The 14,382-nt window shown below is 39.6% G+C and overlaps 1 protein-coding gene across 1 annotated transcript in view; it reads right to left on the bottom strand.

Moving 5' to 3' along the window:
* The window catches only part of rab40b (RAB40B, member RAS oncogene family), a 46,466-nt gene extending 37,176 nt beyond the window's left edge, over window positions 1-9,290 (bottom strand). The window contains exon 1 of the mRNA XM_029640141.2: window positions 8,496-9,290. Within this exon, the coding sequence (XP_029496001.1) occupies window positions 8,496-8,637 (142 nt within the window). The 5' untranslated portion in view covers window positions 8,638-9,290. The remainder of the gene's footprint in view (window positions 1-8,495) is intronic.
* Between the last annotated feature and the right edge of the window lie 5,092 nt (window positions 9,291-14,382).

The following is a 14,382-nucleotide window of genomic DNA, read 5'->3' as shown; positions in this document are numbered from 1 at the left end:
TATTCCCTATACAGTGCACTATTTTGTCCAGAGGCCAGTCAAAAGTAGTGCACTATAAAGGGAAAAGGGTGCCATTTGGGAAGCAGCTTTGTTTCATGCTGCTGAAAACAAGCCAAACCAGCCTGGAGGTGGAGGAAACTGTGGCTCTTATATAAACACACATCAGATTCATCATGTCCTGTGATACTAAAGAAAAACACAGCAAGGCCACAGAGAACAAACCATGTCAGGGCAACCAGGATAAATTATAGTGTACAAACATCCAACAGATATCACTGGTCGAGCAAGAGAATACCCACACACCCTTCAGCTTGTGGATATTGTCCTCTATGTATAAAATTCAAGCTGCAACCCAGGAAAAGTCAGACAGAACTTTTTGTTTACAATCCTAAAGTAGCAATGTAGAGATCTCAAAATAATTATGGAAAACATTTCTTAATTGGTAAAATATAGAAAATGAAATTCCTCAGAGAGAGCTTACCATGCCTCCCTAATTGTATTATCCAGAAGATCATTAATTAGATAACTTCCACTGTATAATCATATAAATGTTGGTTTCTATTACACATTCTCAATGAGGGATTTTATAAAGGAGTGCAATAACAGTCAGAGTATGAACACATACATACTACCACACATACAGTTTAAGTCGGAAGTTTACATACACTTAGGTTGAAGTCATTCAAACTAATTTTTCAACCATTCCACAATTTCTTGTTAATTAACGAACTATAGTTTTGGCAAGTCGGTTAGGACATCTACTTTATGCATGACACAAGTCATTTTTCCAACAATTGTTTGCAGACAGATTATTTCACTTATAATTCACTGTACCACAATTCTAGTGGGTCAGAGGTTTACATACACTAAGTTGACTGTGCCTTTAAACAGCTTGGAAAATTCCAAAAAATTATGTCATGGCTTTAGAAGCTTCTGATTGACTAAGCTTCTGATTGGCTAATTGACATCATTTGAGTCAATTGGAGGTGTACCTGTGGATGTAGTTCAAGGCCTACCTTCAAACTCAGTGCCTCTTTGCTTGACATCATGGGAAAATTTCAAAAATCAGCCACAGACTTCCACAAGTCTGGTTCATCCTTGGGAGCAATTTCCAAACGCCTGAAGGTACCATGTCATTCTGTATAAACAATAGTACGCAAGTATAAACACCATGGGACCACGCAGCCGTCATACCGCTCAGGAAAGAGACGCATTCTGTCTCCTAGAGATGATCGTACTTTGGTGAGAAAAGTGCAAATCAATTCCAGAACAGCAAAGGACCTTGTGAAGATGCTACAGGAAACAACAGTATCTATATCCACAGTAAAACGAGTCCTATATCGACATAACCTGAAAGGCCACTCAGCAAGGAAGAAGCCACTGCTCCAAAACCGCCATAAAAAAGCCAGACTACTGTTTGCAACTGCACATGGGGACAAAGATCTTACTTTTTGGAGAAATGTCCTCTGGTTTGATGAAACAAAATAGAACCGTTTGGCCATAATGCCCATCATTATGTTTGGAAGAAAAAGGGGGAGGCTTGCAAGCTGAAGACCACCATCCCAACCGTGAAGCACGGGGGTGGCAGCATCATGTTGTGTGGGTGCTTTGCTGCAGGAGGGACTGGTGCACTTCACAAAATAGATGGTATCATGTGGAAGGAATTTGATGTGGATATATTGAAGCAACATCTCAAGACATCAGTCAGCAAGTTAAAGCTTGGTCACAAATGGGTCTTCAAAATGGACAATGACCCCAAGCATACTTACAAAGTTGTGGCAAAATGGTTTAAGGACAACAAAGTCAAGGTATTGGAGTGGCCATCACAAAACCCTGACCTCAATCCCATAGAAAATTTGTGGGCAGAACTGAAAAAGCGTGTGCGATCAAGGAGGCCTTCAAACCGGACTCAGTTACACCAGCTCTGTCAGGAGGAATGGGCCAAAATTTACCCAACTTATTGTAGGAAGCTTGTTGAAGGCTACCTGAAACGTTTGACCCAAGTGAAACAATTTAAAGGCAATGCTACCAAATACTAATTGAGTGTATGTAAACGTTTGACCCACTGGGAATGGAAAAAAATCCAATCTGAAATAAATCATTAAATAAATCAGAAACCATGGGAGTTTTTTGAGCAAGAATAAAGCCGACATTTGAGTAGTAAGACATGTATAAAAGCAACAGATACCATTAATAAGAAGGGGCTAGAAGCGTCTTATATGGTGACTTGCCGGGTGGCTCGGACAGGCAAGTCCCATACTATTGTGGAGGTTCTTAATTCTTCCTGCTGCGGATATTTGCGGATATGGCTGGGACAATGCTGAGGGAAAAAGGCCCAAAAACTATACAGACAATGTCTTCATCAACCAACACTGTTTCACAATACATCAGTGACATGGCAGGAGATGTTTTGAAACAATTACTGCTTCGCATACAAGCCAGTGAATTCTATGTGTTACAGTTGGATGTGTCAACAGATGTAGCGGGCCTGGCACAGCTCCTGGTATATGTCTGTTACATTTATGGAGGGTCAATTAAGGAAGACATTGTAAACCACTGGAAACCAGGACACCAGGAGAGGATATTTTTGAAGTATTGGACAGCTTTGTGACATCAAATGGACTTTGGTGGTCAAGATGTGTTGGTATCTGTACTGATGGTGCAAAAGCCATGACAGGGAGACATTGTGGAGTAGTAATGCGCATGCAAGCAGTTGCTCCCTACGCCACTTGGGTACACTGCAGCATCGAGAGGCTCTTGCTGCCAAGGAAATGCCTGACAGCTTGAAAGACGTTTTGGACACGACAGTGAAAATGGTTAACTTTGTTAAAGCAAGGCCCCTGAACTCTTGTGTATTTTCTGCATTATGCAATGATATGGGCAGCGACCATGTAACGCTTTTACAACATACAGAAGTGCGCTGGTTATCAAGGGGCAAAGTATTGACACGTTTTTTTTAAAATTGAGAGACGAGCTTAAAGTTTTCTTTACTGACCATAATTTTCACTTTGTCTGACAGCTTGCATGATGACAAGTTTCTCACACAACTGGCCTATCTGCGTGATCTGAATCTAGGATTACAGGGACTCTCCACAACTATATTCAATGTGCGGGACAAAATTGAGGCTATGATTAAGAAGTTGGAGCTCTTTTCTGTCTGCATTAACAAGGACAACACACAGGTCTTTCCATCATTGTATGATTTTTTGTGTGCAAATTAACTCAAGCTTACGGACAATGTCAAATGTGATATAGTAAAGCACCTGAGTGAGCTGGGTGTGCAATTACGCAGGTACTTTCCCGAAACGGACGACACAAACAACTGGATTCGTTATCCCTTGCCCTGCCTCCAGTCCACCTACCGATATCTGAACATTTCTGGATAGGGCTGCGCTCAGAGTATCCTGCCTTGGCATATTGCGCTGTTAAGACACTGATGCCCTTTGCAACCACCTACCTATGTGAGAGTGAATTCTGTATGTAAACTTCCGACTTCAACTGTAAATAAAGGTTCAAATTGGAAGAAAAAGTCAAACCTGTGGTGAGCTATTCACAATTTTTTTATGAACATATAAGGTTTTATATGTAAGATGGCTAAATAAAGAGCTAAATTATTGATTATTATTATATTATTATTTGTGCCCTGGTCCTATAAGAGCTCTTTGTCACTTCCCACGAGCCGGGTTGTGACAAAAACACACACTCATTATTTTGTTTAATAAATGTATCGTATAATGTGTGTGTGTCAGGCTTACAATGATGGCAAAAAACAACATTTGAGAGTGCGCTGACCCTGGTGCTAGAGATGTTATGCAGCTGGAGGTTGAATGTTTGAAGGGGTACGGGACTATAAAAAGTTTGGGAACCACTGCTCTAGATGATGACGCTTGGCATTGTTGTAATTAGAACATTAGGAAAAAACACTAACAGAGAAAATAAGGTAATTAACAGTTAACTAAGATCCTCTGAGGAAAACGGGGTATCCCAAATAGCACCCTATCCCCAATATAGTCCACTACTTTTGACCAGGACCCATAGGGGATAGGGTGCCATTTGGGACTTCAGTCTGACTGCCTTTTATACAGCTCCCTCTAGGAATCAGTCAAACAAACATCAGTTAGATAAACAAACACTGATGATGATTATAATGATGTCTTGCATTTATAGCCTATAACACTTTCCCTGAATCACAAAAGTACTTCACATTGAATGCTGGGAACTCCCTCTCAGAGGCGTGTTAATAGGGTGAAACTTTCCAGACCTGGGTTCAAATACTATTCAAAATGAATGAATTATTTTCCCATACATTCCGAAGTAAGTATTCAGATAACCTACATTTGAAAATGTATTTGGAAATACTATAGTAATACACTTGGAAAGTATTTGAAAATACTCAAACACACTTCCATACATTTAACCATTTAACTAAGGTATTTGGAAATAGTATTTGAAATATGTATTTGAAAAGACTTTCAAATACAATTTGGAAGACATACAATTAGGAAGGCTATTTTTTTTTAAATGCAAATAGCCATTCAAATACTCAAATAAAACCACCTGTTTTGGGCTGTGAATTTGAAAATACTCAAATACACAGAAAAAAGTATTTTAAATAACACATACTCAAATACACCTGTATTTGAACCCAGGTGTTACACTTTCTGACAGTTGCAGAGCAGAAAAAACACTACATAGAAAAAAAGACTGCCTGTGTTCCAAATGCTCTCTCACCATCTCCCCATTCCTCTGCCTCTCTTTCATTGTCTCTCTCTCACTCAGACACCTTAACTGGAGTCAGTGCTGGATCAAACAGTTGACGAGGTGACTCGCACACCATTTATTACTGAACACTGAGCAGTCGTCATATCAACATATTTCAACACTCACTTACCTACTCTCATTCCATTGGATGAGACACTAAACCCGAAGTCCAAATGTTTATTTACAGACACTGGCCCAGACTGTCTTAAGTCAGTGAATAGGCCCTGATATCAAGACAATGGCCACTATAGGACCTATAGGGCGCTGGTCAAAACGGGGCCCATAGGGCGCTGGTCAAAACGGGGCCCATAGGGCTCTGGTCAAATAATAGTGCACTACACTCCCCTACGTATTTATTTGAACAGTGAAGCTAAACTGTAGAGGTGCGTGGGTAAAATCACTGGGGAAGACAAGCCAGGGAAAAAGCCATATTACAACCTACTGTATATTTTGTGATAATTGCGTTGTTTGCTCTATAACCTGTTAGTTCATATGCCTTGCCCCCGTGATATATAGGCCTAGAGATCAAGACAATAAGAAGACAGTGGTAGAATAAATTCAATCACACCTTTGTTTCATCACAAAACCGGAGAGCAACCTCTGTTCGGTGAAGTCCACAAAACATATTGCATGTAACAAACAGTTACATGACCTACAACATCGTCAAGCAAGTTTTCGGACTATAAACAACTATTGATTTAGAACACCGGAGATTTACTGCACATCGCAAAGAAAACTGGAGCTGCCTCCACTATTCCAGCACCATTTCAACTTCAACATCATCAAATCACCTCTGCTTAGTCTAATACAGTGACAACTAAAATATTCCAAAAACCATTTAGTCCAATCAACCTAGGCTAAATAAGTAGAAAAACATGTTTACTCTCCCTACTTGTTGGAAACGCCAATGCCATCCTCCACTTTTTCATGTTGCCAAAACGGTCTATGACTCCGTCATACAGTACACACTTAGTTTTTGTTGTCCTAAGCTACCTGGCTAAAATGCTTGCTCTCTAGCCTAACTTCCTTTCATGGGCAATGATTAGCCAGCTAGTTAACATTAGCCAACTACATCTAGCTACATATTGAACTTCCATCCTATGAATTTATGGTTGGATCAGAAACGCCGTTATAATCATTGGCCAGTACAGAGAATTAAGTAAAACCACAAGTCCAAATCCCTATCTCCGTCCATGGCTAAATTAGGAAAGGGCCAATTTTAGCAAGCTTAGCTAGCCACTGGAGGACAATTTTTCTGTCAATGACATTTGGGTTTTGATGTGATGTGATTGGTGTGAAGCCAAGTCCAAACTGGCTTCCCTTGACACTTTTTTTGGTGTGACGGGACCATTCACAGTTGAACTCACTCAGTTTAGCTCAACGCTGATGGGCTATTATTGTATTTAAAAAATGATCAAGGGAGGCTGGCTTCCCTTGCATTCAATGCTCCAGGCGGCAGCAAAATCGTACTCTTTTTGATCAAAAAGCATCAGGTAGATGGGCTACACATACAAAGACAGAGGGGCGCTGTTTCACTTGCCTGGATACTTTCTCCGGGGAGATACATTCAGCCTCTTGCGAATAGAAGGAACATTATGAAACACAGAGACAAAGTCAAATAATCTTGTTATGTTTTTTTCTTGGTCCTCTTTTTGGGAAGCCTGGCTTCCCTTGGCATCCATGAATACATGTCACTGAAGCTACATATTTTAATGTGGCTCTATACTCCAGTATTTTAGATTTGAGATCAAATGTTTCATATGAGGTGATAGTACAGAATGTCACCTTTTATTTTAGGGTATTTTCATACATATCTATTTTACCGTTTTACCTTATGTATCTAGTCCCCCCATTTGAAGGTGTATTAAAGCAGTAAAGTTTAGTATTTGGTCCCATATTCCTAACACACCATGACGACATCAAGCTTGTGACTCTACAAACTTGTTGGCTGCATTTGCCATTTGTTTAGGTTGTTTCGGATTATAATGCGTAGAAATGAATGGTAAATAATTGAGTGTGTCATTTTGCAACTGCACTGTTATTGTGCTGATGTTGCTTCCAGAGGCAGTTTGGAACTCTGTAGTAAATGTTACAATCGAGGACAGATTTACGCGCTATGCGCTTCAGCACTCGGCGGTCCCGTTCTGTGAGCTTGTGTGGCCTACCACTTTGCGGCTGAGCCGTTGTTGCTCCTAGACGTTTCTACTTCAAAATAACAGCACTTACAGGGGCAGCTCTAGCAGGGCAGAAATTTGACAAACTGACTTGTTGGAAAGGTGGCATCCTATAACGTTGCCACATTGAACTTTTCTGAGCTCTTCAGTATGGGCCATTCTACTGCCAATGTTTGTCTATGGAGATTGCATGGCTGTGTGCTCAATTTTATACACCTGTCAACAACGGGTGTGGCTGAAATAGGCGAATCCACTAATTTGAAGGGGTGTCCACATGCTTTTGTATATGTTGTGGTACATATGCCCAAGCTGTTATTACACTCCTTTTATGTGGAACTGCACCAAAAAAACTAATTTCAAACGGGGCAGCTCTAGCAGGGCAGAAATTTGACAAACTGACTTGTTGGAAAGGTGGCATCCTATAACGTTGCCACATTGAACTTTTCTGAGCTCTTCAGCTGTTATTACACTCCTTTTATGTGGAACTGCACCAAAAAAACTAATTTCAAACGGGGCAGCTCTAGCAGGGCAGAAATTTGACAAACTGACTTGTTGGAAAGGTGGCATCCTATAACGTTGCCACATTGAACTTTTCTGAGCTCTTCAGTATGGGCCATTCTACTGCCAATGTTTGTCTATGGAGATTGCATGGCTGTGTGCTCAATTTTATACACCTGTCAACAACGGGTGTGGCTGAAATAGGCGAATCCACTAATTTGAAGGGGTGTCCACATGCTTTTGTATATGTTGTGGTACATATGCCCAAGCTGTTATTACACTCCTTTTATGTGGAACTGCACCAAAAAAACTAATTTCAAACGCATAAGTATCCTTACACCTCTGAAGACTCTAGCCTCTTCCATACCGGTCATTATTTCTGAATACTCAAAAACTTGTTTCTCCACTGACAGTTGGATAAGGGGAACGATGGGCTGTTAACACTTGGTGGAGACTAGAGATCCTGACTGCCAATGTGTCCACCCTGAGACATGCCATTACGTTAATATCCCCAGTAATAAAACACCTATGATTTTTTTTCCTAGAGAAGAGGTGAATGTCAAGCTCTGACACTGGTGGGTGACATCTAAGTCCATATGTCCTGTCACTCATGATGATCATCCACAATATGGTCCTAAAGGCACCATATACCCTAAATAGGGCACTGGTCTGAAGTAGTGCACTATCGGGTGCCAATTGGGATGCAAACTTACTCTCAGATGTCCAAGATGACATGTCCAGTCTTGGTATTGGTCCACTAATCCTAAATATAACCCTTTAAACCTAAAGAATGTGCACTGGCTAGCTAATGCATGACGACCACAGCGCTTTTCGGGGCTCTAATGACACGGACCATCCAGAACAAGCTGTCCATAAAACGTACTGTGTGTGACCACTTGTTTGTTGTGCAATAAAAACATTGAAACAAGTTCTATATTATCGAGTCCTGGTGATCATAACATGTAATCTTCAATATTTTCTATAAATACATGTTTGAAATGAAAATATGTAATTTGTTTGTTTGTTTATAGTTCTGGCTGCCGTTGTATACTGGACACTCACCCATGTTGTAGCCATACGGAGACTCGCTGGCTCCGTCCTGGAGGCTCGCCAGTATCTCCCCCTTTCCCACATCGCTGTCTCCCACCAGGAGAAACTTAAGCAGAAAATCGTAAGCCTTGACGGGGCTGGTTCTGTGGTTCATCCTCGCGGTGAAGAATGATTATGTTCCATCATGGAACAACTTGTACAAGACTGTTCAATCACTTTTATTTCTCTTCCAACTCAAGATTTGAGCTGTGTGACGCACGAATTAAAGTAGCAAAGAAGCGAGTCAAGTTGAATCTGGTGTTCTTTGACAGTTCATCCAGTGGATGGCCTTATATTATCAGTCATAATTCATATCTGGGAACTCTATCCATTTATATCCATTTAGAATAAATGCATCAAACACAGATTTGAAGTCTCCTAAAATAGGAATTTGAATGAAAGCTACAAATGTCAACTTTGCCAACGAAAGTGACAACACAATGTAACATAAACAACTATACAAATTAGCCTACATCTACAGTGTGTTCCACTGTAACATCAAAGCTTGCCGCTCACGCCGAACCTGTCCCAGTGTTCAAATCGTCATTCCACAAATCCTCCATTCCCGCTACCGTGCCTTGAAAGTACCATACGTACCATACCAAGTACCATACTTGTTATAACGCTGTATTGTACCGCCAGCCAGCCACACTGTTCCGCAGCTCTCTCTGATCTCTGTCGTTTCCTGTCCCCAGTAGCGGCAGAGTCTCGAGGTTTACACGGTTATGGTTGGCTCATCCACCGGGTTGCTAGGGCAGTCTTGAGTCGGTAGTAGGCTAGTCATTTGATTCAATAGGGGGTGTGGTTACCAATGGTAGCCAAGTTTTGTGCGGTTTGAGCTGGAATCCACCCTACCACTGATTTGAGATCAGTGTTCGTGATTTTAATCCCGTAGGAAGGGATAGGATGACGGCTAGTTGAACTGATTACGGGTCAGTGTTTATCCGCAGCAGCCGCTGGTTTAGCAACAGCCAGCATGGCTCGGTTTGTGTTTGTTGTTGTTTTGGCTGGGCACGATTTCGATTTCTGACGTAGCGCAGAACACCTCGGAGGATTTAGGGACATTAGGCTATTCTATTCAGACAACAATGGCGCAGTCAGTCACGCTCCAAAACAACAGCACATAACAGAGAAAAACAGTTACAATCATGTTGACAAGGGAATTATAATGAAAAACCGGATTAAAACTTGATCAATAATAGTATTACCTAATTTAATGGATTACGTTTTCTCTAAGAAAAACAGTATGAGACAATAGGCTACATAGCCTATACAGTACATGATTCAAGAAAAATACAACTGCACCATTATTAATGAAGGGCTGTTTACATGTGATTTACTGCTCAATTTGAATATAACATATTAGGCTGCTCTTGTCCTGTAAATAGACTTATCATACAATGATGGAGGGATTCTAATACCAAACGAGACAGTGTAGCCTACATTCATCAGTGAGTAAACATTGCGCAGCAGTACAATATTGTTTACACAGTGTAGTGGATGGATGCCGCGGGTCTGTTGATCAGATAGATGGGTTATGTAACAATAAGAGAAGAGCTGCCTTCTGGCGCCAGTTCCAACTCCACTGTGGCCATTGCGTAATTGCACACCAGGCACTAGACTATGGATGGATTCGAGGAATGAATACGGACATGGACATATTTTGTACCCCAATTACAAATTCGTTATTAGCCTACAACATCAATGGTATGGGACATAATGTACAAGATAATAAAACATTGCTGGTAGCCTATTTTACTGAATTTATATTGTGAAATTGAGATAATTTAAAGAAAATAAGATGCGACTTAAATTTGACAGAATTTCTTAAATGTTCTGTTCATTGCTTTTATTTGAGTGGTATTTTTTTTATTTGCTCATATTACATCAGATAATATCGTCCACTACCCGAGTTCATTAGTGCGCCACAGTTTTTGAGTGCGTCTACCAGCAATGATTACGGTTAATCTACTGCCCTCGGGTGGTGTATTGTCGGTAGTACACATAATACATTTGCAACATTCTAGATGCAAAGTTCAGATGGATACGTGTACGGGTTTTTTTCATATACAGTGCCTTCAGAATGTATTCACACCCCATTACTTTTTCCACATTTTGTTGTGTTACAGCCTGAATTTATAACATTGAGATTTTGTGTCACTGATCTACACACAATACCCCATAATGTCAAAGTGGAATTTTGTTTGTAGAACATTTTCTTCATTAATACAACATTTAAAGCTGAAATATCTTGAGTCAAAGTCCTGTGGCGACCCTTCATTTTTGGGGGGCCCTGTTTTGCATGTTATGACATTAACATTTGACATTAATACGTGTCCCATATCAGTTTGTAAACAATGTAAAAATATATATATATAATTGACTTAATGAAGCTGCATACAAACAGGGTCTCTTTTTTGCTTTCTTGAGTAAGGCAGCTCCAAAATGCAGGTGTTTCAGCCTAGCTCAGTGTTTTCTGTGGTGGTGGGGCAGTCAGCAGAGTGTAGGGGTTGGTAATGTTCTCTAGTTGCGCCGTGATTGGCTCAGTGTTCTGTCACTCATGGGGACACTACGTCACCGCAGAATCTACGGGGAGAGCTCAAAAATTCAAGCCCCTTGGGTGCTTCCATAGTTACATTAGAAGTGCCCATCCAAGAAGGCTCAAGGTCATTGGCCACAGATAAAATGATTTCAAATCACATGATATCTACAGTAGCTTTGATTGGACATCATACTTTCAAAATCTTAGCTAGCAGTCATCATCATGAATTAAGTCAACAATCTACTGGCAAATCCTTTTCAATCCTTGTCATTTGAAGAGAAATAATGAAGAGAAATTATAGATAAAACGTATCGGTGCTAATTGGCCATTGGATATAAACATTACACAAGTTGGAAATCACAAATTCAACAATGTGTGGTTTGGCTAACTGCAAGCATTGCAAAACAATCACTAGCCTGCTATTCAATGGAGTGGATGTGCGGTAAAAGTCTGGGTATAAGGGTCTCTTTTCCAAGCTTAAAAGGATAAACATTCAACATTGGCCATGCTGTCAACCCAGCATGACTTCTGCCGCTTTCAAAACAACTGGAAACTTGGAACTGGAAAATCTCAGACTTCAGTGCGTTCCAGACAAGGAACTCTGAAAAAACTAGCTCTGATGGGGAAAATACGTTTTTGACGGTCTTCCAACTGGGAATTCCAAGTTGGGAACTCGGGCCTCTTTCTAGAGCTCCGACCTAAAGATCACTAAAGTCATCATTCGACCTTGTTTATTTCACTGTTCATAAATCCAGAGAATGCCAGACTGATGCCAAAGTTTGATGGCAAAATTTGCCCATGATGGGCCGCCGCGCCACCTTCCTGTTCAAGTGAGAACAGCACAACAAGGTGAGTCCAAACATGGCTCAGGGATTTCACCATGAGGCCAATGGTGATATGAACAAGGCCAGCGTCATCTGATTTACATCTCCAACATTTGCTGTCGGTTGTCATTTTTGCCTTGTGCATTTTAGAGGGAGACCAGTAAGATCTATTCATTATATTATACTAAACCATTTGTGTTTTGGACTCTGCCCTTTCTAAAATGGTTTTTCCCATTCAATTTCTTGTATATTAATCTTCAAATCTTTACCCCATTTTCCCCTTAAGGAAATTGAATGGGATCTTAAGCACTTACACATTCGTAACTTATTGTACTAATTTGAATTTGTAACATATAAGAATTTCAGGATTTACATTGTTTTTTGCAGGGCGTTACATGTCATACGAACTGGATAACGTAGTACACCATTTTCGGGGTCCAGTTTTGGCTCATGAGGGCTATTTTCCAAACTACTGGCTAAAATGATATAAAACCTCTGTAGCATCACTTTAAGGGAAGATGTAGTCCCCTTGTTTTTTTTGTTTAAGGATTTATACACCCTCAATACCAGGTGTAACTCTATGGTTTTATAAATTGTTCAAATCCTGTTTAAATGTAATGGTTCTATCTCCGACTTGACTGCCTATACAATCGGATTGATTCTAAAATGGTTGGTCGAGCCGGTCTTATTCTTCAGTTTACTCAGCTCCATCATTTAACAATCTTTAAACAAACCACATGGTCCAAACTCCCATCTGTAGCCAATCTCTTCAAAATATTGGTCTGTGATTGATTAATAAAATGCATTAATTTCTCCAGATATTTGCTTAAATATAAAATAGAAATGGAGAAATATCACCTGATCTTGGCATTAATAGATTAATTAATAGATAGTAGATTAATAGAATTAAAAAGGTGAACTGCTATTTTGGAGGGACAGGAAGTGTTGGCTGTGCATTTGGCCAATGACAGGCATCCACATTTAACCCCAATCACATGTGAAAATTGAAATATAAAGTTGTTTTTTGGTTTATATGCAAAAACAAGATAGGGGAAAATGAAGGGTTTTTTTATCTCGTTTTTTGTTGTTGCATGTAAACCAAAAAACAACTTGACATGTCAATGTTAACATATAGGTGGGGTTAAACGCTTATACAATGCCAAGGTAAGATTTCTCCATTTCCAGGTAACAGGCAAATGTCTCCATCAAAAATAGAACACTTAATAATAATGCTAATTTAGTATTTTCTACTTTTTGGTGAATATGTCATTTTCTGACCATAGAACGCAAGAATGACATCATTACTAGGCAAAAAGACTAGTTATAGCCAATGAAGTCCCAATGTGATTAGGTTGTAGTTCAAAACAGCCAAAACCAGCTAGCTTAAATTTTGAGTTAAGAAAATATTGATGATACAACACATGTAAAAATTATGTTAGCTAGTTAGTTGGCTAGCAAATAAACTTAACAGAAATATCTAGCTATTGTTTTCCAATAAGTAAACAATAGTTAGCTTGCTAGCTAGCTAGACAGCCATTGATGCTGCAAAACTAACTAACCAAAATGTGGCCAACATTAAAATTATACAGCTATGGTAATCCTGGTTAGCTAAATGCTACCATATAACTAGACCCTTTCTGCTAAATGTACTGGTTAGCTAGCTAGTGAATGTTAACTAGCCCTAATGTGCTTGGAAGGGGTAACTCAGACACATAACAAGGGCTATAAAGCTGAAGCATCCCTTTAGAACGTTTTCTCACCACAAAATATGGTAGTGAGAGGAAGTCAAATCGCGGGTAGTGAGAGGATGGAACTAGGTGAAACTGGGTTTACATTCTGCTCATTTCTCATCGATGAAACATCTGATCACATTTTATGTTCCCAAAACTATTTTACCCCTATATTGTTTTATGTCCTCCGGATTCAAGAAGAAAGGTGACGAGTCCAATAGTGATCCATTGATTTCGTCACCCTAATCTTGGCCATCCCCACAAGGGTAAATGACTCAGTTAATGTTTGAATGCATGATGATAGAAACATACGATTTGGACGATTTGTTTTATTAAAGGAGTATCTACACAATTAACATATTATTTTACCCATTGGCCAAAATATGCGTTCTTTATTGGAAACTAAATCAGATCATTTTGAACCTTTTCAGATTATGGAATTTTCACAATGCCTAGTAATTAGATGGCCATGCCTCTCTTAGTGTTATATCTAGAATACAAAATCTACTCTGACAAAAATATTATTGCAGATAATTTTATGATGTTATTAGCTGTTGTATAAAGAAAATCTTTGTCTGTCACCTTTTAAGCACAACAATGATAGTGTATTGACTTAAACATGAACTGCTGTTATTGTAAATTGTTAGCTAACTGATATATCTTAGCTAACTATTGGCAATCTCATTCAATGATGCCATACAGCCAAAACAACAGTATCTATTGCTAGACTAGAGATTTGTGTCCTTTACCATTTGTACATTGTT

This window comes from Oncorhynchus nerka, linkage group LG28 (genome assembly GCF_034236695.1).
Source record: "Oncorhynchus nerka isolate Pitt River linkage group LG28, Oner_Uvic_2.0, whole genome shotgun sequence".
In the NCBI taxonomy this organism is placed as follows: Eukaryota; Metazoa; Chordata; class Actinopteri; order Salmoniformes; family Salmonidae; genus Oncorhynchus; species Oncorhynchus nerka.
The sequence above is the reverse complement of the archived record's forward strand: the minus strand, read 5'-3'. Positions and strand labels throughout refer to the sequence as shown.